The sequence below is a fragment of the Haliotis cracherodii genome, unplaced genomic scaffold, assembly GCF_022045235.1.
Source record: "Haliotis cracherodii isolate W230 unplaced genomic scaffold, xgHalCrac1.p SCAF_3, whole genome shotgun sequence".
Taxonomy (NCBI): Eukaryota; Metazoa; Mollusca; class Gastropoda; order Lepetellida; family Haliotidae; genus Haliotis; species Haliotis cracherodii.
In genome coordinates this window covers 8,882,725-8,908,368 of record NW_027266286.1, presented here as the reverse complement: position 1 = coordinate 8,908,368, position 25,644 = coordinate 8,882,725, and the positions used below count along the sequence as shown (strand labels likewise).

Genomic DNA, 25,644 nt, shown 5'->3' with positions numbered 1-25,644 from the left:
ACCTACAAAACACGCTCGAGGATGCACATTGTTTTGTGTTATTGATGGCTAGCATGATCTTCATTGTATTTGCCCCAAAGAGTATACGAGTGAATTTTGAACTTAAACAATACACACTGGGGTACAAAGAAGCGGTATTCTGGTGTCCATGGCTGTGGACTGCAAACTAGGATGTTTACAACACGTTACAGTCATTTGCTGGCGAGGTCGACCAAGGCACGACTTTAAATGGCTACGATGGACCACAGAGGTCTATTTTCAGAAGAAATGACCGATCGTGATCAGAGTGAATCACATCATCACCACTCGCTTCTTTGCGTAACCCGTCAGCCTACAAATCGGTTTGTCCGGCATTAACACGCGCAATAATAAATGGCGTAATCACACCACTTTGAATGAATTCCAGCTCCGCAGTCAAATTCACTCAATAATGACGAGACGGCAGTTCTTTAGCTGTTTTAGTGGTAAATCCAAATCGTGCCCACTGCCTCTTATACATACTCCCTATATTCATCATTTTAACATCCCTCAGAAATGCAGATTTTTATGGTAAATACGGTATAGACAGCAGGCGACAACCTAACCTTAACCTTGAAATCCACTTATACAAGACTGGGTCACAACCCACGCTATTCACGGCCTACATACACAACATTGATGTGTACGCCTATAATTGCAGAAAGACGGGCAGTAGAGTGTCATATGAATCTTCAAGATGAACGGCGAGGGAAGCTTCAACAGTTCTCAGGTGGTCATCACAGAAAAGCTTTCCTCACAAGGTTACATGGCCACTGGAATATATTTGACTGTTTTGGGTGAGTTGGATTTATACGTTTATTAATGTAATGGTTTCTTCGTATGGACTCTTTCGCAAGTTTCTGGTGTCATAACTATTTTGTATTGAACCCTACATGTAAACACATACTTTTGATATAAAAGTACAATGCTTATGGCAGAGATTAATAGTGATTATGGAATCGGTTGTGGCGCTTTTATTTAGAGAGGTTTTGAAACATATCCATTTATTTGCCAAAATAATTGGCAGCAAGATATTTTCGTTTGTGGTTATTTGTTCTGGTTCAGGAGGGATAGCCATGCATGTTGTTGTTGGGTGTTCAGGATGTGAGATGGGGTGAAATTGGGTTTAACGTCGCATCCAAGATTATTGCACTTATATAGCGACGTGCATTCACGTGTGTGTGTGGCTGCTTGGTAACAACAAGTACCATCTTTTAACGTCTTTAGGTATGACGCGGCCGGGGATCCAACCCCGGACCTTCCGCTCTCCGGGCAGACGCTCTACCAATAGACCACGGAGGCGGTCTGTTTTGGAGGTGAAGACTTACGTTTGGAAATGTATTCCCTCCAGATGTAAACAAAGATTTAACGTTCGAAATTTCCCGTCCATTGAAATTTTACAGGAAATTAGTCCCGTGATTAATTAAAAAATACGTACCTGAAATGATTTTTTTCATTGTGGATAAAATGACGGTTTATTGTAGATTATAGTCTGAAATCAATTATCAAGGTAGCTAAAATGTCATATGACTTCATTGTTAGTTTGTGTGTTGCTTAACGGCGGTCTTCTAAAAAATCGATTCTGAATAAGAAAATCCAGTGATTGAAATCATGAACATCGATCTGCAGGTACGCAATTGGGATACGATGACATGCATCAACCACGTCAGCGAAACCTGACCACCCGATCCCGTTAATGGCCTCTCGCGACAAGCATGATTTGCTGAAAAACACTTTATATATTGCAATCTATCTATCTATTATTTTTTATATTGTGATCTGTCGCTTTATATACTATTGTCTGCCTGTCCGTCATATATCTGTCCATCAATCATTTTGATATCTATCTACACATCCACCCATCCACCCACCATTCTATTAGCTTGTTAGATATCAAGTTACGTCTTTTGAAGTGTTAGGAAGAACTACTTTAATTTAATGTACCTCATTTGTATTACCCAGGTACGGTGGCGTTGTTTGGAAACACCTGTGTGATTCTGGTTGTTTTGATAAAGCGGATGCTATGCAAAAGTTTCAACCACCTCATCCTCAACCTAGCCCTGGCGGACCTCTGTGTCGGCGTCATAGCCTATCCCATGACAGCGGCGTCTGGATTCGCTGAAAGGTCAGTACATCTGTATCCGCAATGTGTAGAGCACATAAATGGACAGAGTACTTTATGAAATCCCATGGATCTCCATATTTAGAACCCTGGAATACGATACAATGACATTTGAATCTAGACAATACTACAGAACCTACTTATATGCCTCGTCTCAAAATGATAACCCGATATAGCTTAAATATTGCCATGTGGCGTAAAAACGTAACTTACTCATTCTAAAGGATAAAAGGAAAAAATCAGGATAGATCGATGTCCAATTTAAATTCATGGCTTAGTCATTCCCGTTTTTGTCAATGCGAATAATAAGGAATGTGGGGTAGCCTAGTGGTTCAACAGACAGTTCGACACGCTGACGCCCTGGTTCAATCCTCTACATGGGAACAGTGCGTGATTCCTTCTTTCGTATCTTTAATACTGCTGGAATATTAAACAGTATTTGTAGCCAAATTTCAGGGTTATTACTTGCTCTTCTTCGGGTGAATGAACTTCAGTGAAGGACAAGAAGTGGCAATGAAACGTCGCTACAAGCAAATACAGATGTCCTCCAAACCGTGTCATGTATCCATGTTTTCCCAGCTTCTGAATGACTTGATTAATTAGAATAACACTTGTCCAACAGGCGGAATGAAATCTATAAGCGAATGTAAAGAAATATTTCATGGAACTGAATTAAAAGACGAAAATTTCAGTAATGAAAAAAGCAAAGGATTCGAATGGTATTCGACATTTCTGTGGATGACGGATGGTGAGGTGAGGTGAAATGGGGGTTTAACGTCGCGTCCAAGGTTATTGCACTTATATAGCGACGTGCATGTACGTGTGTGTGTTTGTGTGGCTGCTTGTACTAGTCTGATGCCGATTTATAGTGCTAGCTCATTGGGATACCATGCCGCAGTTTAAGATGAATACCCCACTCAGACGCAGTATACTGACTCCGAGCCGACCAGTCCTTGTTTTAGCCCCTTAATGCCGAGCGCCAGACAGGGTAACAACAAGTACCATCTTTTAACGTATTTTGGTATCGCGCGGCCGGGGATCGAACCCCGGACCTTCCGCGCTCCGGGCGGACACTCTACCCGGATGACGGATGGAATGAAACGACATGGCACATGGTTGACATCATCTTGCCATATGTCTTCCCAGGAAATGATATTCAATTATTCGACATGTGTCCCCGTTAAAGAAATTGCTTCATCGATCGATAATTGAATCCCGATGTAGTGACAGAGCTCAAAAAGCCTACTATATCGCGGGATAAATTTTAATTGCTCTTTTGATCTTTTTGTGAAGCATCTCAGAAATAAAGAATACTAAATCATTCTCGTAAGATACCATTTTTACGAAACGTTTTCACGTCCTGTGGTATGTGACCGAGAGAAAGGAGACCAGAGGCCATATAAAAGTACACGAGTTCATCTCACAAGAACAAGTGTAGTATTTCTATTTTTAAGATGCTATAACCGCCGTATAGCTGGAGTACGGCGTTTAACAACAAACAAACAAATCCTACAGTTGGTTACTCGAAGCGCCAGTATCCTCGCTGTACAATCAAAAGAAATGTCTGTTAATTCTACGACCCCATACTGAAGAAGTGAAAACTCTGCATTGATGTTGTGTTTGTCATTTGATGGTTGATTTCCCAATCCGGTTTTCTCCCAGAAATAATGCTTGTACAAGGAGTGAGGTGCAATCAGTGTAGTCATTAGTTGGCCAAGTTTGATCAAAATGGGTCTATTGCTACATATCTATGTTCCTCTTAAACCTTACCCCGGGAATCAGCAAAACCAGTAAAATAGGATCCGGGGACCTATTCCATTATTCCATGCACCATTAAAGGAAGGACAGGATTACCATCGATATAAGAACCGATAACGGTAATCTACAAACAGCGTATTTGCTAGAGATCAAAATACGGAATGTTATTGTTCACATTTGGGATGTTTTGGCCAACAAAAGTCGAATAATTTGCATTGGGATTTTTAATTTTGATGTTATCGTGTAGTCGTGTATGTTCATACATGTACACTTTCGAAAACGGTGTTACTAAATATGATTTTGAGAGGACATTGATGAAACAGCCACAACATCCGTCCAAGATATCTGTTCAATGCAGCTTAAATATAAGATCACGTTTTAAATATAATACTGTGTAGAAATAATTGGATGTGGGTCATGTGTCCTTCTATCCAGTTGCATGTAGGTAAAACCTGTAATTGTCACAAATTATTCATAAACCGTTCTTGTCAGCATCAAATACTTCTCCCGATAATCTATTTACATCATGCCGTGCCCATTATGTCTGCTTCGTACTGTCTGGTTCATGGTTTACGTGCTGATGATGTATATATTGTGTTAACACATGGCACAGCTGATGGAGTCGTCTACAAACTGGTTTGGGCAATGATGGAAACTCCTTCACAGTCGGTGGACATTTAATCTGATTCACGAAACGTATTAGCTAGCCATGCGACGTACACGCGTATCTTGTCGACCATGATGGCCTTTGTTGAAGTGTAGGCGCCCAGAACCATCAGTGATTGTTAAGATGACAAACAATCGAATCAACATACTCTCCGTTGTGACCTGGTTGTGCAATAACCATGTTCTGCTGTACATCTATACACAACCAGTCGCTGCCGGTTTCAACAGCAATGTCTTGGCTATAAATACTCAATAGTACCCACAAATATAAGCAACACACTTGATGTTTTTATCCTAAAGGAAAAGGTGATAGCCTAGACTTCTATATTTTTTTCCACATGTATTGTTCAGACTGGGGATTGTCATCATTGACGATTTCGTATATCTAGTATAAGATAGCAAAATAATCATCGACTTATGGCGGTTCATTTATTATCATATTTTTAGTATATATACATGATTTTCAGTTGTATTATTATCGAAGTTTAGTTTTTATCTACTGATTTACAACCAACTTGTATGTACTCTTTCTCAAATACATATTTACTGATATACAACCAAATTGTTTGCACTCTTTCTCAAATACATATTTACTGATTTACAACCAACTTGTATGTACTCTTTCTAAATATGTAAATTTATATTTACTGATTTACAACCAATTTGTATGTACTCTTTCTCAAATACACATTTACTGATTTACAACCAACTTGTGTGTACACTTTCTCAAATACATATTTACTGATTTACAACCAAATTGTATGCACACTTTCTCAAATACATATAGTGAGTAATGATGATGTTTTTTAAAGGATGTTGGATATTATTATTATTATTATTAATATTATTATTATTAGTAGTAGTAGTAATAGTAGTAGTAGTAGTAGTAGTAGTAGTAGTAGTAGTAGTAGTAGTAGTAGTAGTAGTAGTGACCCGTGAAGATCCGGGTAGGGAATAGGTCTGCAGCAACTCATGCTTGTCGTAGGAGGCGACTAACGGGATCGGGTGCTCAGGCTCGCGGACTTGGTTGATGCATGTCATCGTATCCCCATTGCGTGGATCGATGATTATGATGTCAATCATTGCTGGGCTCGATTATTTACAGACCACCGTCATATAGCTGGAATATTGCAGGGTGGTTAAACAACAAACAAAAGTACAAATGTCCAGAATACAAATTCTGGTCATCATGCGCAGTTTTATCGACCAGGCCTGATAGCAACGTGATTAGTACTGGTCAGTGCACATGTATATGACTAAAGTACGCACGGAAATGAAAAAACCCTGTTTTTTCGATCTCAGATTTTAAATAAATGCAGTTAATATACAAAATATATAAATATTCAAACAACTCAGTTAGTACTAATTGGGCCTTGGTACAAATACAGTGTATCAAAGATTTTTATGTTTTTTACACGTTAAAGTGTGTAAAAATATGAACAAAACAGACTATTGTGAAACTGAGGTGTTAGTAGATCAAGGTGTATGTCCACCTATGACACCTTGACGACAAGTGGAAACAGGTGCTTGAAACCCACGTGCATGTGATTTGTCAGTGGTTAGTGATTTGTGAGTGGCATTGTTGGATAGTGAATCATCGTCAAAATATCAGAACTTAAAAGTAACATATTCCCTTCTCAAACAGCAACTTACATGTCATTATTATTATGTACATAAACATAGTTGTTATTTTTATTGTTGTTTTGATAACTTTTTTTCCAGTCTAATTTGCATAATGCCTATAGCCTGTTTCTGCCATGTCAATTTGGACTTAGTTTTATTTTTGAATGTTGAAAGTGCCTACAAAGTACCTCCTGTAAAGTACATTTTGTACTGGGCACTGAGATAAAACTAGCAAATCCAGACTAGTACTTTACCAGTTGTTTTGTTATTTCGTATTTACATCTACGTAATGCTTTGTGTCGATTATTAAATCCAGCAAAACAGGGTTTTTTTTTCATTTCCATGAGTACTTAAAGTCGTCTGTACATATCCTTGTGCATGGTGTGTCCCCTCTTGTTTCAGATGGTTGTTTGGCGAATTTGGCTGCATCTTCTCTGCTTACATCATCTTCTTGCTCAGCATGGTCAGCATCAACACTATGCTCGTCATCGCCATCTTCAGATACACCTTCGTCTGCAAGCCACAATATAGTGAGTAATAAATTCATCACCAATGTTTTTGGAAGCCATATAACGCTATTAATAGCCTTGAAGTGCACACAACACCAGTGCTACAAGCACACACACACACACACACACACACACACACACACACACACACACACACACACACACACACACACACACACACACACACACACACATACACACAGAGACAAACACACACATGCCCAAAGATATGCTCAACCTGTTCAAATATATATATATATAATTATTTTTTCGTTGTGTTCATTGTAATTCCTGCATTCTGATTAGCTGAATTGGTCACGTTTTATTGCATTAATGTCCTAATGAAAAAAAATTAAGCCACGCCCACCGAAGCGAACTACTTTATTACAGTCACGGGAATTTCCTTTCTGGTCACGTGTATCGTCATGCACTGGACATTTAGAGAAATGCATATTTATTGTCCAAACTACCCTTTGAGACCGAAGTCCGAGAATGAAATATTTTGTTTTGATCTTACTCCCCGTTGATTGGCTACTGACTTTGTGGGCGTGTCAAGTTACGTGCATAAACTAAACAATCACCAGGATTCATGTCACGCCACAGTGTGTTTGCGGATGGCCCAGTCGTCTAAGGCGCCGCGACTGCTGTGCAGAGTTGCGTCCCTTGGGCACGCCAGAAACCTATGCTTGTGGGTTCGAATCCCGGTTCGACCCAATTATGTTTCTAGGTTTGTGAGCACCATACCCGTGTTCGTGGGTTTCACCGAAGTGGTAAACGTCTGAGACCTGCATCACTTCGGGCTTTCCTCCCACATCAAGCTGACACGCCGCGATTTAACTTGAATACTGTTAAAAGCGGCGTTAAACCAAAACCCACTCACTCACTCACAGTGTGTTTTCCAACACCTGGAATGTTTATCAATCTCGTCATTTTAGTCTGCTTTAATATATAAAACTGTTGTTGGTTATACTGTTATAGATACTAATATATATAATACATGTCTTCGTTGTCGAATGTGCATAAGGATTGACCATTGAGGTATGAATCGATAAACTAATGTGCAGACTTTTCAAAGAATCCGCCTCGCGGATTCAGACAGTTTGCACCTCGCTTTTTTGGTTCAACAGTGACGCTAAACACTAGCAAGATGTAAACCTTCTTGTGAGATGATCACGGAATGAACTATCGATGGTTACAGTGTTTGCAGATGGAATATAGAACCATTTGTTCTGCGGAACGTTCAATGTGACGATGGTAAAGGTTGTCTGACAAGGGACTGCTTCCAGATACAGAGACATGAATTATATTCCAGTGTGTCATTATTTTCAGTCATATGCCTGCTGGGGGATGTAGCCTCATCAGTAGAATGATTTAATCATGTTTATCCCACTAAGGGACCGACAATCTGATATTCTGGGAGCTCACGTGGCTGGGATTGTCCCCGAAAATTCTTGAGAGACATAATTATGCTTCAGACAGTAGAAAATAGGGACATTGCCTGTCACATTGTGACAAGGTGTTTTTCTTTAAAAAATTGTATTCAGACATAGTTTTGAATAAAAACATATCTGGCATACGACCCTATCAAATATCAAATGATCTGTCTCTAAATTGATATTAATGCCAATGACTGTAAACGCCGTAGGGACGTACTTATGACATTTCACTGTAACCTGATTATTCAGAAGTGTGACGGATGAGATAGCAAGCATAATAAGGACGTTTTACATAGATATCCATATCTGTGCCACGACACTGACAGATGCTTTAATCCTCTTTTAGGAATATTCAGCAATATGTAGTCAGGGAACCATAATAAAGACTTCACTGTGGCAGCTAACCAAAGAACTGATCAACTACGCTGTCCAATCACGCATCTCAACATCGAAAAGAATCACTCAAATCAAGCTCAATGTCTGGACTGCACACAAGTTCAGGGCATATTCGTACTAACACATTGAGTTTAGAAACCCACACAGTGACTATTTTAAACTATCGTAGATCTGCCTTAAAGTCCATTACATATGGATTCTGTAATGTTCTACATATTGGATACTTATTGTTTCAGTGCCAAAATCTTGCTCTGACATCATAAGTAACTATACATTATGTCACAAAACTGGATCCCAGCTTCGCAAGTTGAACCAAGACATTCAAAGAGCATGCTTACCATTTGAAGTTCAATTCCACTAAATATCTTTATCAATCTTGAACTGGAACATGTTCTCGTCACAACCCTGCTTATCTCATCAGGAAATTGTGCCCACCAGCAATATTTCGATTTGGAAATGGTTTATGTTATTTATCTACATTTGATGCCGCCAGTATGCCACTTAAGACTTGTATATGTGAATAATGGGTTGCAATAAACAACGAGGGAGAAACTTATAGTATGCCAAAAAAGTAGGGGATATTTTGTTTTGAGCTGAAACTGCTCACAATACACCAATAAGGACATTTCCGAAGAAATCAAGCTCACGAACACAACATTGTGACAGTCATTAAGCACGTACCCTCGGACAGCCCGGGCGATGGGTATGCCAGATTTACCATTGTCATTCACACATAGTTGTGAGCAGACGCGTATTGTTTTGTTGCAACTAAACGCTCAAAGACGCATTATACAACACATGTAAAATCATTAAGGAAACAACAGCACTGAACGTGCGACGTGTGTAACGTGCTGAACGTTGTAACGTTGCATATGGGCACACATCAGAATAGTGTTGCCAAAGCACTGCATGTTACTTAATCCGTCAGATGTCACCCCACAACTTACTGCACGTCTTTTGAATCAGAGGCGTCAGTGGTGTTGGGCTAGTGTCATGTTTTCTGACGAATCGATGTTCACTCTCGACTTCCATGACCAAAGGTCCTCGGTTTTGATGGCATTGGGGAGGAGATAGGGAGGGATGTTTGCGCCTTTTTCAGCATTATCTCCCATCAATATCGCGGCGGGGAACACCAGCAACGCATGGGCTTGACATATTGTATCCATGTGGGGATCGAACCGAACCCATATCTTCCGTGAGACGAACAACCCCACTTCCAATTCCACTAAATATCTTTATCAATCTTGAACTGGAACATGTTCTCGTCACAACCCTGCTTATCTCATCAGGAAATTGTGCCCACCAGCAATATTTCGATTTGGAAATGGTTTATGTTATTTATCTACATTTGATGCCGCCAGTATGCCACTTAAGACTTGTATATGTGAATAATGGGTTGCAATAAACAACGAGGGAGAAACTTATAGTATGCCAAAAAAGTAGGGGATATTTTGTTTTGAGCTGAAACTGCTCACAATACACCAATAAGGACATTTCCGAAGAAATCAAGCTCACGAACACAACATTGTGACAGTCATTAAGCACGTACCCTCGGACAGCCCGGGCGATGGGTATGCCAGATTTACCATTGTCATTCACACTTAGTTGTGAGCAGACGCGTATTGTTTTGTTGCAACTAAACGCTCAAAGACGCGTTATACAACACATGTAATATCATTAAGGAAACAACAGCACTGAACGTGCGACGTGTGTAACGTGCTGAACGTTGTAACGTTGCATATGGGCACACATCAGAATAGTGTTGCCAAAGCACTGCATGTTACTTAATCCGTCAGATGTCACCCCACAACTTACTGCACGTCTTTTGAATCAGAGGCGTCAGTGGTGTTGGGCTAGTGTCATGTTTTTTTGACGAATCGATGTTCACTCTCGACTTCCATGACCAAAGGAATCGAGTTTGGGGACGTCCTCTTGAGCGTCATCTGGACGTTAACGTCGCACAGAATGATCGTTTTTGGCCTGGGGCCATAATGGTATGGGGTGGTATCACGATGACTTGACGAACTGCTCCACATTGTCCATGGTAGAGTCACAGATCAATATTATCGGGACAACACCATTGCACCACTCTTGGTGCCATCTTTCAAGAAGATAATGCACGGGCTCATCGTGCAAGGATTGTGGCCAGATTACTCCAACAAAAATAAATCGACAGAAACCCTTTCCATATCCAATAGAAATCTCTGCATAAAGCAGAGGCGATTGTACGATTCCGACTATATCATCTATGTTATGCCAAAGCCAGCATTCAGTCCTGACCTTTCCCACATTGAACACATCTGGACCGTCATTGGCAGGCGTTTACGTCAACGTCAAAATCAACACATCACTCTCAATGAACTCTGTGATGTCAAGCTGACATTGGTCGACGGATCAGAAGCATGCCTCGAAAAGTTCGTGCATGTCTGTCTAAAGGAGGTAGTTTTACTCGAAAAGTGTGACTTTGGCTGATCCCCGACCTCTACAACGACATAGGGTACCACCATCCCACCACATCAACCCTTAGAGCTGATCCCCGACCTCTACAACGACATAGTGCACCACCACACCATCACATCAACCCTTAGAGCTGATCCCCGACCTCTACAACGACATAGTGCACCACCATCCCATCACATCAACCCTTAGAGCTGATCCCCGACCTCTACAACGACATAGTGCACCACCATCCCATCACATCAACCCTTAGAGCTGATCCCCGACCTCTACAACGACATAGTGCACCACCACCCCATCACATCAACCCTTAGAGCTGATCCCCGACCTCTACAACGACATAGTGCACCACCATCCCATCACATCAACCCTTAGAGCTGATCCCCGACCTCTACAACGACATAGTGCACCACCATCCCATCACATCAACCCTTAGAGCTGATCCCCGACCTCTACAACGACATAGTGCACCACCATCCCATCACATCAACCCTTAGAGCTGATCCCCGACCTCTACAACGACATAGTGCACCACCAGCCATAACATCAACCCTTAGAGCTGATCCCCGACCTCTACAACGACATAGTGCACCACCAGCCATCACATCAACCCTTAGAGCTGATCCCTGACCTCTACAACGACATAGTGACATCTGATCGTACATTCATGTCTTCATATATACCCCGACCGAACTGTATGTTTTATTTTGTTTGGTGTCGAATGACCTTTATCTATCTTCGCTTAAGTGTGTATCATTATTATGACCTATTAAGTCAGTTTATGTACGATTCATTTGCAAACGGTATCCATATCACTTTATTGCATATTGTTACAAATGTCAGGCCTTTGAGTGTTACTTCATTTCATTATATTACAATAACCATATTAATAGAAGAAAACACTCGACTACACCTGATATCCACAGGCGGTTCTGAATTAATGATGATTTACGGCTTAGCAATAAAAACCCGTTTAATCTCTTTTAACGTGAAACAAGTTCTAGTTTGCGTGACACATACATGTGTGTGTATTGTGAAAATATTTTGTGAATCTGAAACTGAACAACTTAGAAAACGAGCGAAATCTTTATTTACATTTAATTAAAACATCAATTATATATTTACATACAATAAAACATATGAAGTAGATGGTAAGACATACATACAGGAAAATGAGAAGATTCCAAATATCAATCGAGTCATTACGTATAAAGGTAAATTAAGGTTAACCTGAAATTGTTTGACAATTCAGTGACACAGAAGTGAGTGGGTGAGTGAGTTGGGTTTAACGCAGCTTTTAACAGTATTCCAGTTATATTACGGAATGTCAGCTCAATGTGGGAGGAAAGCCCGAAGTGATACAGGTCTCAGACGTTTACCACTTCGGTGAAACCCACGAGTATGGTGCTGACAAACCTAGAAACACAATCGGGGCTGACGAACCTAGAAACATAATCGGGGCGAACCCGCAATCTTAGATTCTGGCGTGCCCACCGGACGCAACTCTGCACACCGAATCACGGTGCCTCAGACGACGCGGCCACCCGTGTCCCCCAGTGACACAGAAGAGACTCACATGCCACCCTGTATCTTATAATGTGCATGGGGATGTAGGGTAGCCCAGTGGTTAAAGCGTTTGCTCGTCACTCCGATGACCCGGGTTCGATTCCCCACATGGATACAATGTGTGAAGCCAACTTCAGGTGTCGCCCCGCCGTGATATTGCTTGAATATTACTAAAGCGGCGTGAAACCATACTTACTCACTAATATGTGCATTTTAAGAACCTATTTCTTATTCAATAATTTCACGAGTTTACGTGTTCCAATATTCATTTCAATGATAACATACGTTTGAAATTAAATACATTCTTATATTTGCTCTCTGGCAATATTTGCTTTTCAGACTACCTTACTAACGTCGAATATATGAAATTCGTCATTGGTGGAATTTGGGGTCATGCCTTCATCTGGACGTCGTTGCCTCTAGTTGGTTGGAGCAGCTATACATTGGAACCCTACGGAACTTCCTGCACCTTAAACTGGCAGGGGACCACGCTCTCAGATATCTCCTATTCAATATCATCACTGGTGACGTGTTACATTATTCACATTGTCATCATCACCTTCTGTTACGTTAAGATAACGTTTAAGGCAAGGTCCCTGCGTTTTGGACTCACATCAAATGAAAGGTTTCTTGAGATGGAAAAGCTACTGGTGTTCCAGAAGATGCAAGTTGAACGAAACGTCACTTTGGTAAGTTGGCCCCTCTTTCCTATCGTTGTATGTCCAAATAACATGAGCTCTTAGGCATCCAGGTTTAGTACGTGAATTATTTGTTTGTTTGTTGTTTAACGCCGAACTCAGCAATATCCCAGCTATATGACGGCGGTCTGTTCATGGTCGAATCTGGACCAGACAGCAACTGAGATATGATGACATGCATCAAGCAAGTCAGCGAGCCTGACCACCCGATTCCGTTAGTCGCCTCTTACGACAAGCATGGGCTGCTGAATACTAATTCTAACCTGGAATCTTCACAGGATTACGTGTATCAAAGGCGACGTTCACGTATGCGAGACTGTAAGTCTTTTGTCGTGTGACGGTTTCAGACAAACAAATATGAGTTTTCACGGGTAAACCAAGTTCTGCAGAAACTCGATGACGCCTGAACTGATATTTCAAGTGATGATAATTTCGCATGTATGAAACATTGGTTGAGTTAATGTTGGAGGCTAAAAATGTCCATCATGAGATCGAATTGAGGGGCGTGAATCAGATAACAATTATAGTCCGACACATCTTGAACAGATTGATGTCATGAAACAGGACGGGGTTATATATCTTATATAAATATTATCTGAAAGGTTATATTGTACATTTCCTTCAGAGATGGAAATATGTTTGTTCATCTGTACAAATGCCATTAGAGATCAATGCTCAGCCGTTTGCGGTCCAACAAGTAACGAGTAATGATTGACTGTTGCTAATAATTATCCCAATGTCAGCGTTGATTTGGATGATGGTTCTGTAGTGCTGGACGGTGCAGAATTGACTGTCAACACAGGTTCGGTTTTTCAAGGGAAGGGTCTCTGATGTGCAGTGTGTTGAGATGATCAGCAACACTGCAGAGTCTTTCGCATGGATGAAGTCGGCTGGCCTGAAAAGTGAAACAGACGGGTTTCTGTTCGCTACTCAGGACAAGTCACTCCAAACTATCAATGTGTAATCTTGCATTAAAATGTAAACATGACTGGCGATGAATTTGATAGGACTGTCCAACACATTGCCTCCTTGCCCCGCTTTGTCACAAACTGTATCTTATGCCACTTAATGCCGTGGTTCGATATTTTTAGTAGTCTCCGTCATGCTTGTGATTTTGACTGAGAGGTTCGTCCGTGGTACGACCCTGAATATGTAGGGGGCCCGTATACAGCCTCAGACGTATCCAGGCCAACAAACCCGCCCTTCTCCTTTTTGATACGTTTAATGAAATCTTTTATATCATTGAATTCTCTGTCCCCTTTAACACCAATGCGGTTGACAAGATTCACGAAAATGGCAAATATGTAGACCTCGCATATATGTCACGCTTGCATCCCAAGTACCAAGTTGTCCGACTCACCATTGTTCTCGGTGCCTTAGGTTTGGCACCTCCATATCTGTTGATTGATATTGGGAGAGTACCCCGGTTTGTTGCCAGGAATACAGCCCTTCTGGCAGTTGGGTAATGCAGGAGGCTGCCGCGCTTGCTGGTCCTAAGGTTTGGTACCTCCCAATCTGTTGATTGACGTTGGGAGAGTACACGGGTTTGCCACCAGGAATACATCCCTTCTGGCAATTGGGTAATGCAGAAGGCTGCAATGTTGGGGAGTCTTCATATTCCCCGAAAAGTTCTGGCTGGGTTAGACCTGGCAGCGCTTCCTGGGAGAAGTCCAACTTGCTGTCTGGGCTGCGTGTAGAGGGCCCTGAGCTGATGATGAGCCTGACCAGCCTGACTGTGCCAGGATCACCCAAACCCTCTTTGATGCATATATTTATTTTAATCTGTCAGAATAATAGTATGCAACATCAGCTGGGTAGCGCATCTTGTCAGTCAAAAACGACGTATACTGTGTAGCATGTGTTTGCGCTGTCCCTTCTACCGTTGTGCCCCCTTCCGTCCACCTTGTTCACATAGCAACGTGATAGTTTCTAAAACAATTTTTTCCAGTGATGGGAATAAACATAAAACACAGCAGATCTAGTTTGGTACAGGGTATTCACTGTTGGAGTGTGTGTGTGTCTGTGTCTCTGTGTGTATTATGTTTGTGCGTATGAGTGAGTGTTTCTCTTTCTCTCTCTCTCTGGGCAGACGTTGTACCCAGTAGACCACGAAGGCAATCGATATTTAGAGTGAGTGAGTGACTTTGATCAGTAAAGGATATCCGTATAAATATTTTTGTATATTTCTAACTATTCAATAAGATATATGCTTTTGTGGTTGGAAGTAAATTTAGGTCCTTCTATAGGTGACACCTCAGATCATTGCCCGAATGTTTCTTCTGATGGAAAGAGAAATGACCTTTTTACCAACTTGGAAGCCGTGCACATCTCTGATATAGCAATCCATTGTCCAGACAGTAAGTAGAAATATGTGTCAAGGCAATTATCGGCACCTATTTACCAGCACAGTCTAGACGTGAAATATGTCTATCACTGGACACTAATGTTTTTTTGCACAGAAGCACAGGGTGTGTTAAATCCACTATTAAGAACATGTATAAAACCCAGGTGACAATACACGAAGTGGTTTGCGAATTTGTTAAGCGACATATGACTCGTTTTATCTGGACCACATATGCCTTACCACCTGGTGTCATCACTGATTTTCAGTGATCCATTCTTATCATTTTAACAGCTATTTTACCTTTTACGCCCAATGAAATAAGTTTAAGCGGAAAATCGAAACTGTTTATTCTAAAGCTTTGACGTTTTGTAGCTTATTTGAAGGTAACTACATGTATTTAAATACTTGTCTGTTCATAAGTGTATTTACGTACTTGGGTGCATATTGGTAAGACCATGTAGGGCAAGACTTGTGTTCCCGCACGACCCCTTGTCAAGGGTAGCTGTATGTTGATTGTTCATCTTCTAAGTCAGTGGAAACCACTGTTAAATCTTTACGACGCGAGGGAATACTTGTATTATCAATCCGGTCTAAATGAGGATAATTTAGTGAACATTATACAGTTATATCCCCGTGGGCCAGCTACACGGGAGGGGGAAGACCAAAGTGCTGTATGTGTTTTGTCATTTAATCTATTAGTGAATCCCATGGCAACGCTTGATGTGTTAACACAACACGGATAATTTTATTAATGCACATTTGGAACCACCGGTCATCAGATTCCAGGACTGCTTAGGGACTCAACCCTTTATAACAAATTGAAACGCATTGGACACCAATGGCAATAGTTATTTTCGCGACGTGTGTACAGCACAGACAATGTTTTAGTTTATTTCGCTTTCTTTTCTTTAAGCTTGGGGTTTGGCCTTTTCTCGTTTCGTTCGTTCTTAACGCGTGACCCGTGAAGATCCAGGGTAGAATAGGTCTTCAGCAACCCATGCTTGCCATAAAAGGCGACTATGCTTGTCGTAAGAGGCGACTAACGGGATCGGGTGGTCAGGCTCGCTGACTTGGTTGATGCATGTCATCAATCCTAATTGAGTGGATCGATGCTTATGATCTCAATCACTGGATTGCCTGGTCCAGACTCGATTATTTACAAACCGCCGTCATATAGCTTGAATATTGCGGCGTTAAACAACAAACAAACAAACAAAATCTTAACGCGTGTATTTGTCGACTACTACCTGAGAAACAGAATGCTGTGCAAAGGTTCGTCTGTTAGATGTGCCAGAATTCTATGACCGTTGGTTCCGATCTACATTAAGAAATAACTTTAAACACAATGCACTCACACGCGTCACTATTTATACAGTGGGAGTTGTCCAATTATCGAATTCCCTTAGCCACTAAGACACAACTTTAACCGAGACAGGACGATAGTTACATGATTATGTTTTCTTTACTGCAGAATAAAAGTATTTTTTTGCTACTGAAAGGTACTTTAACTTATAGTGTCAGGTCCCGATGCCTTTATTTAGTTGTAAGACATTGATAATATCGCAAAATCATCGAATTGTCAATAGAAATTAAAAATCAATCAACATTTACAATCGGCGAACTTTCAGACAAATGTTTTCAGATTAACGTCACAAATCAAATATATCGTGGCCAATGACATTTTTTAAATAGTCTCTAATATCAACATAATTTTCTCTTTGATTCAATGAACTAGAATGTGCATATAAGTTTATGCCGAGTTTGAATATACTGACCAATCTATAAATTACATTGAACTATAGGAACAGCTGCTGCTTCAACAAACACAACTGAGTCATTTTATCTATAAATCACATTCAACTTTGCTATGATTGCATTTAAATTTAAATAGTCTACATCCTTACACGGTTATTTTTTTGTTTTATTACATTGTTTGGTATCAAATTCTTGGTCATCTCTTCTGCTAACCGAATTTCGTCAAATAGACGCTGGAGGCCCATAAGGGTGGCTACTAATAGACGTTTCATCTCCAGAAATAAATACGACCCAAAACATTTCCCTAAACATAAGATACACGTAGTATAATTCAAATAGGCAATTGCATCGGACATCATTTTTGTAACTCGATGTGTTTTGTGGAGCCGAAGATGTTTTACTACAAGCATAAATGATCTAACTCTGTTCAGATCCCGTTTGCAATCAGAAAATTATAATGGTTTTTTTAGTTTATATTTTATTTCTTTTTTTAATGCAACTCAAAGAAACATACATGACTTTGCTGTTGCGAAATCCAAGGTCTGATGTCCAACCCTAAAATAGAAGTCCTGCTTCGCCATACCATCTAGAATTCGTCTCCGTGATTGTTTTTCTTGGCTGTTGTGGTTCTTCGTGTTCTGAAGGACGTATGATTGAACCAACTCCATTTGAAGTATAAATGTGGTCAATGAAAATGTTTTTATTCACTCTTACCACGAGGCGTATTTATTTCCGATCGATTTGGGTGGTGTGGTTGCCCTGTAATCCTTGAAATATGTCAGCTTAATAATCTGGATTACCAGAATAACATAAATCCAGATAACAACACAAGGGATGATCATAGCTATTTGTTTCATGGTATTGTTCCACTTATAACTATGTCACTGGAATGAAAAGTATGACACATTTATTTAATAACGCGAAGAAATTAATATTATTAGCATGTGCTGCATGGACAGCAAAGGCGAATATGGAGCCAGGAAGACCGAAAACAGTCGGAATGTTTATTGTATGAAGCCATTATTTAACATTCATGTCGCATAAATCAAGATGAAGGAACTCGCTCTGTGCCTCATCTGTGGTTCAAGTGTAAATTCAAAAGGTCAACGCTGGAGAATAATTATTTTCAAATAACTGCCCAGACAAATTCCCGAAGGCGTAAACGGCGAATTAGTGATGAAAATTGTGTGAATAGATCACCGACACAAGGTGTTCGCATTTTCTGCTACACCGGTAGCACTCACCACTCATGCAGTTTTCATTGAAACGATGTGTGCCAGTGGGTAAGGAAGTGTGAAAGTGCGACAAAAAACATGTCCATGATCGCAAGAAATCTCTAGTAAAAGCCTATTAAAAAAGTCCACAAACGCATGATCAATCTGGTTACATATTCTTTAGATCCAGGGGCGGTCGGGTAGCCTGGTGGTTAAAGCATTCGCTCGTCATGCCGAAGACCGGATCGATTCCCGGCATGGGTACAATGTGTGAAGCCCATTTCTTGTGTCCCCTGCCGTGATATTGCTGGAATATTGCTAAAAGCGGCGTAAAACCATACTCACTCACTCACTCACTCTTTAGATCCATGGACTGTCAACTGACATTTTTACGTGGTTTTTCTGTACGTGTGTGTGTGTTTCACAATCTTGCAAAGTCATACAAACTGACACAACTAATTAATTCAGATATAATTTGAACATACCTTTTGTAAATATTAATGTCATATTCATATGTCTTCTTGACAGGTTATAAACACGTGCAAGGCAGGTAGAGAGTTTTGAAAAATTGACGAGCGTCTGTTAGGATGTGGTCATGGGTTGCCTAATTACATGCATTAATAGTGAGTAAATAAGGAATTTATATATACTGAACCGCAAAAGAAACGTCACCCCAAGTAACATTGCATGAAAAGTTGCATAACATTACCTTGTCCGAAAAATGAAATTTGATGACAAAAAAAACAAGGCAGATGACAATAAAACCGATCGCCCAAACGCACCACGGCAACGGTCATGGTAACCCCGCAAATTGAAATGTACATGCATTCCCCCATTTCTTGCCCTATATAAATCCACCCAGATTGGATAACATTCATTCGTTATTGAATTGCTACCACATGCCAAGATTGACAGGAAATCAACGACACCAAGCCCCTGGACGATTGCAAGCTGGACAAACCGCCCGGCAAGTAGCCAATGCATTTCAAGTCCACGTAAGGATCATATACAGGCTCCAGCAACGGTACCAGACCACCAACACTACAGATGACCGACCAAGAAGTAGTGGAAGACCAAGGGTCACCACCCGACGTCAGGATCGTCAGATTGTGCGACAGCATCTTCAAGATCGCTTTGTTACTGCTCCGGAAACTGGTCGACAGACCATGGGGACACACCAGCCGCCTATTAGTACGGAGAGAGAGAGAGAGAGAGAGAGAGAGAGAGAGAGTCTGGCGACGCCGTGGAGAACGTTATTCGTATGCTTGTGTTGTTCAGAGAGACTCGTGGGGGTGGTTCGAGCATCATGGCGTGGGGTGGAATTGGTCTTGCACAGGGAGAGGCAATGGTGTCACAGCAGCTCGGTACATTGATCAAGTCTTGAGACCACACGCCATACCTCATTTGGCACGACGCCGCAACCACGAGCTTCAGCATGATAACGCCCGTGCCCACACTGCGAGAGCAACAAGAGACTTCCTCCAGCAGAATGACATCAGATCCATGCAATGGCCTGTCCTCAGTACCGATTTAAATCCCATTGAGCACCTGTGGAATGAGATTCAAAGACGTCCGACCAAAGCCGACAACTGCAGCTGAACTGCGTCAGGCGCTCCTCAGAGTGTGGGCTCAAGTGCATATGACCTTCATAAAAAGCTTCATCCATTCCATGTATCGACGTTGCCCGGCAGTCATCAATGCGCATGGCGGACACACGAGATACTGACTTGTGATGCCACTTTCTCAGAGACTAATGTTGTGTTTCACTTTAAGAACATTTGACACCTTAATTTCAACCTTGATGATCAGTTTTGCCAAGTTTCACTTTTTAATATGTCTCAAAGTATGTTTACAGTGTTTGGACAAATAAGGTTTCTCATATATCTATCCATGGTGACGTTTCTTTTGTGGTTCAGTATATATTGACTTATGAACTTTTGTCCTGATCCTATAACGAAATAGAGAAATGCCAACAAAAATATATACAAGTGTTTCTTAATATTAGAATGTGAACGAGTGTTAGTTAATCTGTATTTGCCATTTCTCAAATTGAAAAAAACGAATTACATCTACAAAGTGTAAACCAGTAAAACATTCCCATCGGCAAAGGTAAAAAAACTTTCCTTGGCTGTTATCACAGACCATTAAACCAAGCAGCATTTGTATGGGTTTTAGGTTAATGTGCTTCCGGAATGAGATAAAAGTGTTGCGTAACACCCGCATTCCTTTTAATTAAGGTGCCCTATTTCTATATAACCCGGGCATGACCCACTGAGTCCAAGACACACTACAAGTTCTTGTTGGCAGTGCTCTACTTGAGATATGTTCACGGTTTCACGGTCAATGCCATCCAGTCTGCATGAGCACTTGTAGGGTTTCCCCAAGCCATTATTGATTGCTGGTGCTCTCCTGTCCCACCAAGGGAATACAATTCCTATGCATCTTACATAGTCTCACGTCACGTCCATTTAGACGTCTTTTATATTATCGCGTTTGTATGTTTTGAGTATTAGACAGTAATGCGCCCTGGAATCCTTTGGTACTATTTTTTATTCCAAACCTTGCTTTATCAGCGTGAGAGTTTAAGACGATTAACTTCAACTCTTCACTGAAGTCAATCTATTTGTACATGTACAAGCATCGTTATCTGTCTAAAAACCCTTTCCATATTCATCAGATTGTACGATTCCGAATTTATCCTGAGCATGTGTTTATGAATCACTATGAAATAGCGAAAAGGTGAGCGTTTCCTAACCCCGCGGTGGCACCTGTCATTAACACATGCACATGCAAGTCAATTGTTCACCAGAAAGAGCACGGGATCATATGATATATCAGAATAGGGAATTGCATTGGACATAATATTTGTCACTGATGCATCCGATTAGAAATTTCCTCCATATGTAAACCATAAGTTTTTTTTAAAGCTTTACTGAGGCCTTGAATGTTGTAACCTTGATCGAACAACATCTAAGTAATATTCGTATGGCGCTCTTTGAAATCTTGGCATAAAGAGTATGCTTGATTGAACCTCAAAAGTTGTGAAATGTAGCGCCAAGGGCTGGAACTACAGGAACCTATGTGTATATGTATGATGAAGTATCCAAAATGCACATATTCAAAGATATAAAAGTCATTACACGCCGTATCCTTATGTTTTGTGATATTTAAATACTGTTCATGTTGCGTTCATTTTTCAAATTTCCATGATGCTCTGTAAATGTAACATCAACGAAATATACAAACTCAATTAGCCTTACAAGAGGGGTTTTCTAGCAGTTTCAAACTGAAGCTTGAAGTAAAGGTGGATTAATTGTCTGGCTTCTGAAAACCTCAAAGGGTTTCCTTAATGTTTGCAACCTCTGGAGAGAACCAAATCAATTGTGTCAAAACATTGGCTTGTTCAACTTTCTAACACCATTATCCCGCACCCTAAACTTAATGAAACACGCAATCCTTGACTCATGGGCACCAATTGTGCTCTCCTCTTGCTGATGAAAACAAGGGAATTTGACCACATAGCAGTGTTTGTTTGTGTGTTGTATAACGTCGCACTAAGCAATATTCAAGCTATATGACGGCGGTCTGTAAATAATCGAGTCCCGACCAGACAATTCAATGACTGATATCATGAACATCAATCCACGCAATTGGGATCGATGACATGCACCCGACCACCCGATCCCGCCAGTCGCCTTTTACAACAAGCATAGTCGCATTTTACGGCAAGCATGGGTTGCTGAAGACCTATTCTACCCCAGATCTTCACGGGTCACAAAGCACATGTGACATCATTGAGAACTAATAAAGAAATTGACATTCACAAATATTCTCACCTTCTTTCATGTTCTATCGGTAAACATAAATCCACCACAAAATACAGTAGGTGTAAAAAGGACACTTTATAAGAAGGGTCTTCCGAGGGGGTCGTGTTATTTAGTGTAAACTTAGTCATGCGCAAACATGAACAGATAGCCAAAAACAATCTGCTCTTCACCTTACTCATGGGTCAGTTTTGTTACCTCAAAAATTAATCCTATATTATTATTATTTGTTGGTTTAACAATTACGTGATTATTATTATTATCATCATCATCATCATCATCATCATTATTATTATTATTATTATTATTTACATATTAAAATAAAATATGCAGCAAAGAGGGTTTGGGTGATCCTGGCACAGTCAGGTTGGGTAGGCTCATCATCAACCCAGGGCCCTTGCCCCCTCTACACGCAGCCCAGACAGCGAATGGGACTTCTCCCAGGAAGCGCTGTCAAGTCAAACCCACCCAGAACTTTTCGGAGAATGTGAAGACTCCCCAACACTGCAGCCTTCTGCATTACCCAGATTGTCAGAAGGGCTGTATTCCTGGTAGCAAACCCGAGTACTCTCCCAATGTCAGTCAACAGATTGGGAGGTACCAAACCTAAGGCACCGAGAACAATGGGGAGTCGGACAACTTGGTACTTGGGATGCAAGCGTGATACTTCGAAAGCGAGATTTCATTGGATTTATCAAAAAGGACAAGATCAGGTTTGTTGGCCTGGATAGGTCTAAGGCTGTATACGGGCCTATTCCAAGGAATTCATTTCATTTTCCATGACGCCCTCTACATATTCCGGATCGTACCATGGATGGACCTCTACGTCAAAACCACAAGCATGGCGGAGACGGTAATAAAAGGATCGAGCCACGCCATCATCTTTGTGCCAAAGCTGGGCATCTACTGCCAATGTGTTGGGCGGTCCAGTAAAATTCATTCCATAATTTCCATTTCAAATTTATATTTTCATGCGAAATCACACATTTACGGTTTCGAGTGGGAAGTGACTGGTGCTGAGCAGCAAACAAAAAGCCTTCTGTTTCTCTTTTCAGGCTATTATTATTATTATCATTATTATTATTATTATTACTCCTCCTACTACTACTTATATCCACAATCCTTTTTCAAATTTCAGATATGTATAGTGATGGTGATATCCTATCTGACAGTGTGGACTCCTTATGCACTGTTCTCCCTTCTGTCTGTGTTGAGGATAAAAGTACCTATCGCTGCCTCGTGTCTTCCAACCATGTTCGCTAAGCTCAGTTGTGCCTTGAACCCCATCATCTACACAGTCGGATCCAGTAGATTCAGACATGCCTTAGCCTCCGTCATGCCGTGCTGCAGACCATCGAGCAGACTCCGGACCAGGTCAGGAGCCCGCAAGTACAGACACACACGGTTTACCACCATCGTGAACACCAACGACTCTTGTGTTGGTCATGATCAAGTCAGAACAAGCATTGCAGGCAGGAACAAGTAATTTATATGTGTTGTGTTGAGAAGGTGTTTGATAGATGGATGATGTGAGTTTGTGAGTAAATATTGCATGACACCGCATCAGCAATCTTGCAGCCATTTGCGATGGAAGAATGTTTTGATGATAGAACGCGATTCCCGGACAAAAACGTTCGGTGCCGGATATACTGTACACGCTTTTTGAGCAGAACTTCATCTGGAAGAGATGCGCTATTGAAATTCATTGTTTACCATTACACTTAACTTAAAGTGCTAACAATAAACCTATAAGTTCAACTCCAGTATATATAACAGTGTATCTGCAGCCAATGTAGATATACATGAATCTACATGTTTGTGTAATGAACAACATTTTCTAAACAATATAGAAAATATATGATATACCTTTTAAAGAAAGAAAGTTTAAAAACAATAATGTTCGAAATGGATTTTTCAGTTTCTACCCAACTCCTTAAATCGGTAGTTGTATGGTGTTAAACTATTATTCGAAAATTATACTTTTATCAAGTTATCAACATTAAGCCTCAAACTGAAAATTGAAATATATATGTATCCCTTTCGATGTTGTAAACTGACTTCATATATTACCCCCTTTTAATAGCCAGTGACACGGTGATAAGTGCGGTCCCCCTGAAGGACGGAGGTAGTTCTACTGTAGAAATTGTAAGGTATGAATGAATAAATGCCCTTAAGAGTATCTCGGTGACGTTACTCTCTGCTCGCCATAACTTTTTTCTACCACAATTTGATACACCTCTCTTTCCTGTAAGACGTTGTATGGCTGTTAGATATTTTACATAACATTAATTATTATTAAATCTTTGAAAAGCATTTAGAAGTGATACACATAAAGAAGAGAATTTATGGAGTAAATACTTACTTCTTCATCGGGTGAATAAAATAATATATTTCCTTCCTTATTATTTTTTTTATCATTAATATATGTCCCGATATAGTAGGGATGCACGGTTCAGATAACATTAATAATAATAATAATAATAATAATAATAATATTCATGTGTAGAGGCGTAAGTTATAGTGATGATGAGTGTTTATTGCAGAGTTTAAGATCCTCCTTCATATTATAGATTTTTTATCTTTCCAGGGTTCCCGTGAGACATGTGAAAACGTACAGAGGAGACATGACAAAGAATGGCATTTACATTGGCCCGGCATCCATATGCTTGGAGGCACAGGCATCCGCCTTTTAAAGACCTCAAGAAGATTCCGCAGCACAGAGTAAACGGCAGGGCATTAGTCCATCAATCCTTGCCACGAATCTGAATCAAACAGAACTGGTTGTGTGAAGTGTTTTCTTCAAATAGTTACGGTGGACTATTTTGCCACTGCAAAAGACATATTAATGTGATTCGCTTCCTCGCAGTATGGATCATACGACACCATTCCTACTTTTATACGTCATACCGACCTCCAAAAGAAGCGCATTTAATCTTAAAAACTGCGGATTGGAAGGTCCAACGCAGTTTTTCCACGTGCCTAAACGAACGTCCAAGAATCTCGTTCTTTTTAACAGTTCCTTACGTTCAAAGTTGACTTTCGGTGGAACTTCAAAAGTCAAACACGATTTACATGGTAGATATCCAGTGTAACGTCACGTAGAGCTGAAGCATCCCTTGTTGGTCACGAGAGGTGACCTATTGGATCAGGTGGTCAGGCACGGTGACTGGGTCGATAACATGTCATCGTACCCCGACTGGCGTTGTTCATAATAACAATCACTGGATTGCCTGATCCTGACTAGATCATTTACAAGAA

The 25,644-nt window shown here is 40.7% G+C and overlaps 1 protein-coding gene across 1 annotated transcript; it reads left to right on the top strand.

The window, feature by feature from the left end:
• The first annotated feature begins 715 nt into the window (after positions 1–715).
• On the top strand, positions 716–23,872 carry LOC139473680 (rhodopsin, G0-coupled-like). The gene is made up of 5 exons (XM_071256381.1): positions 716–815; positions 1,981–2,143; positions 6,590–6,717; positions 12,891–13,240; positions 23,525–23,872. Exons 1-5 carry the CDS (start codon positions 716–718, stop codon positions 23,870–23,872), a joined length of 1,089 nt encoding a protein of 362 aa, XP_071112482.1.
• Positions 23,873–25,644: the final 1,772 nt, after the last annotated feature.

What these genes read in the sequence shown, in the direction of transcription:
- LOC139473680 (XM_071256381.1), top strand. Translation starts at nt 716, where the DNA reads ATGAACGGCGAGGGAAGCTTCAACAGTTCTCAGGTGGTCATCACAGAA. An exon ending in AATATATTTGACTGTTTTGG is followed by an intron (nt 816 to 1,980) that starts GTGAGTTGGATT and finishes TGTATTACCCAG; the next exon opens with GTACGGTGGCGTTGTTTGGA. An exon ending in GCGTCTGGATTCGCTGAAAG is followed by an intron (nt 2,144 to 6,589) that starts GTCAGTACATCT and finishes CTCTTGTTTCAG; the next exon opens with ATGGTTGTTTGGCGAATTTG.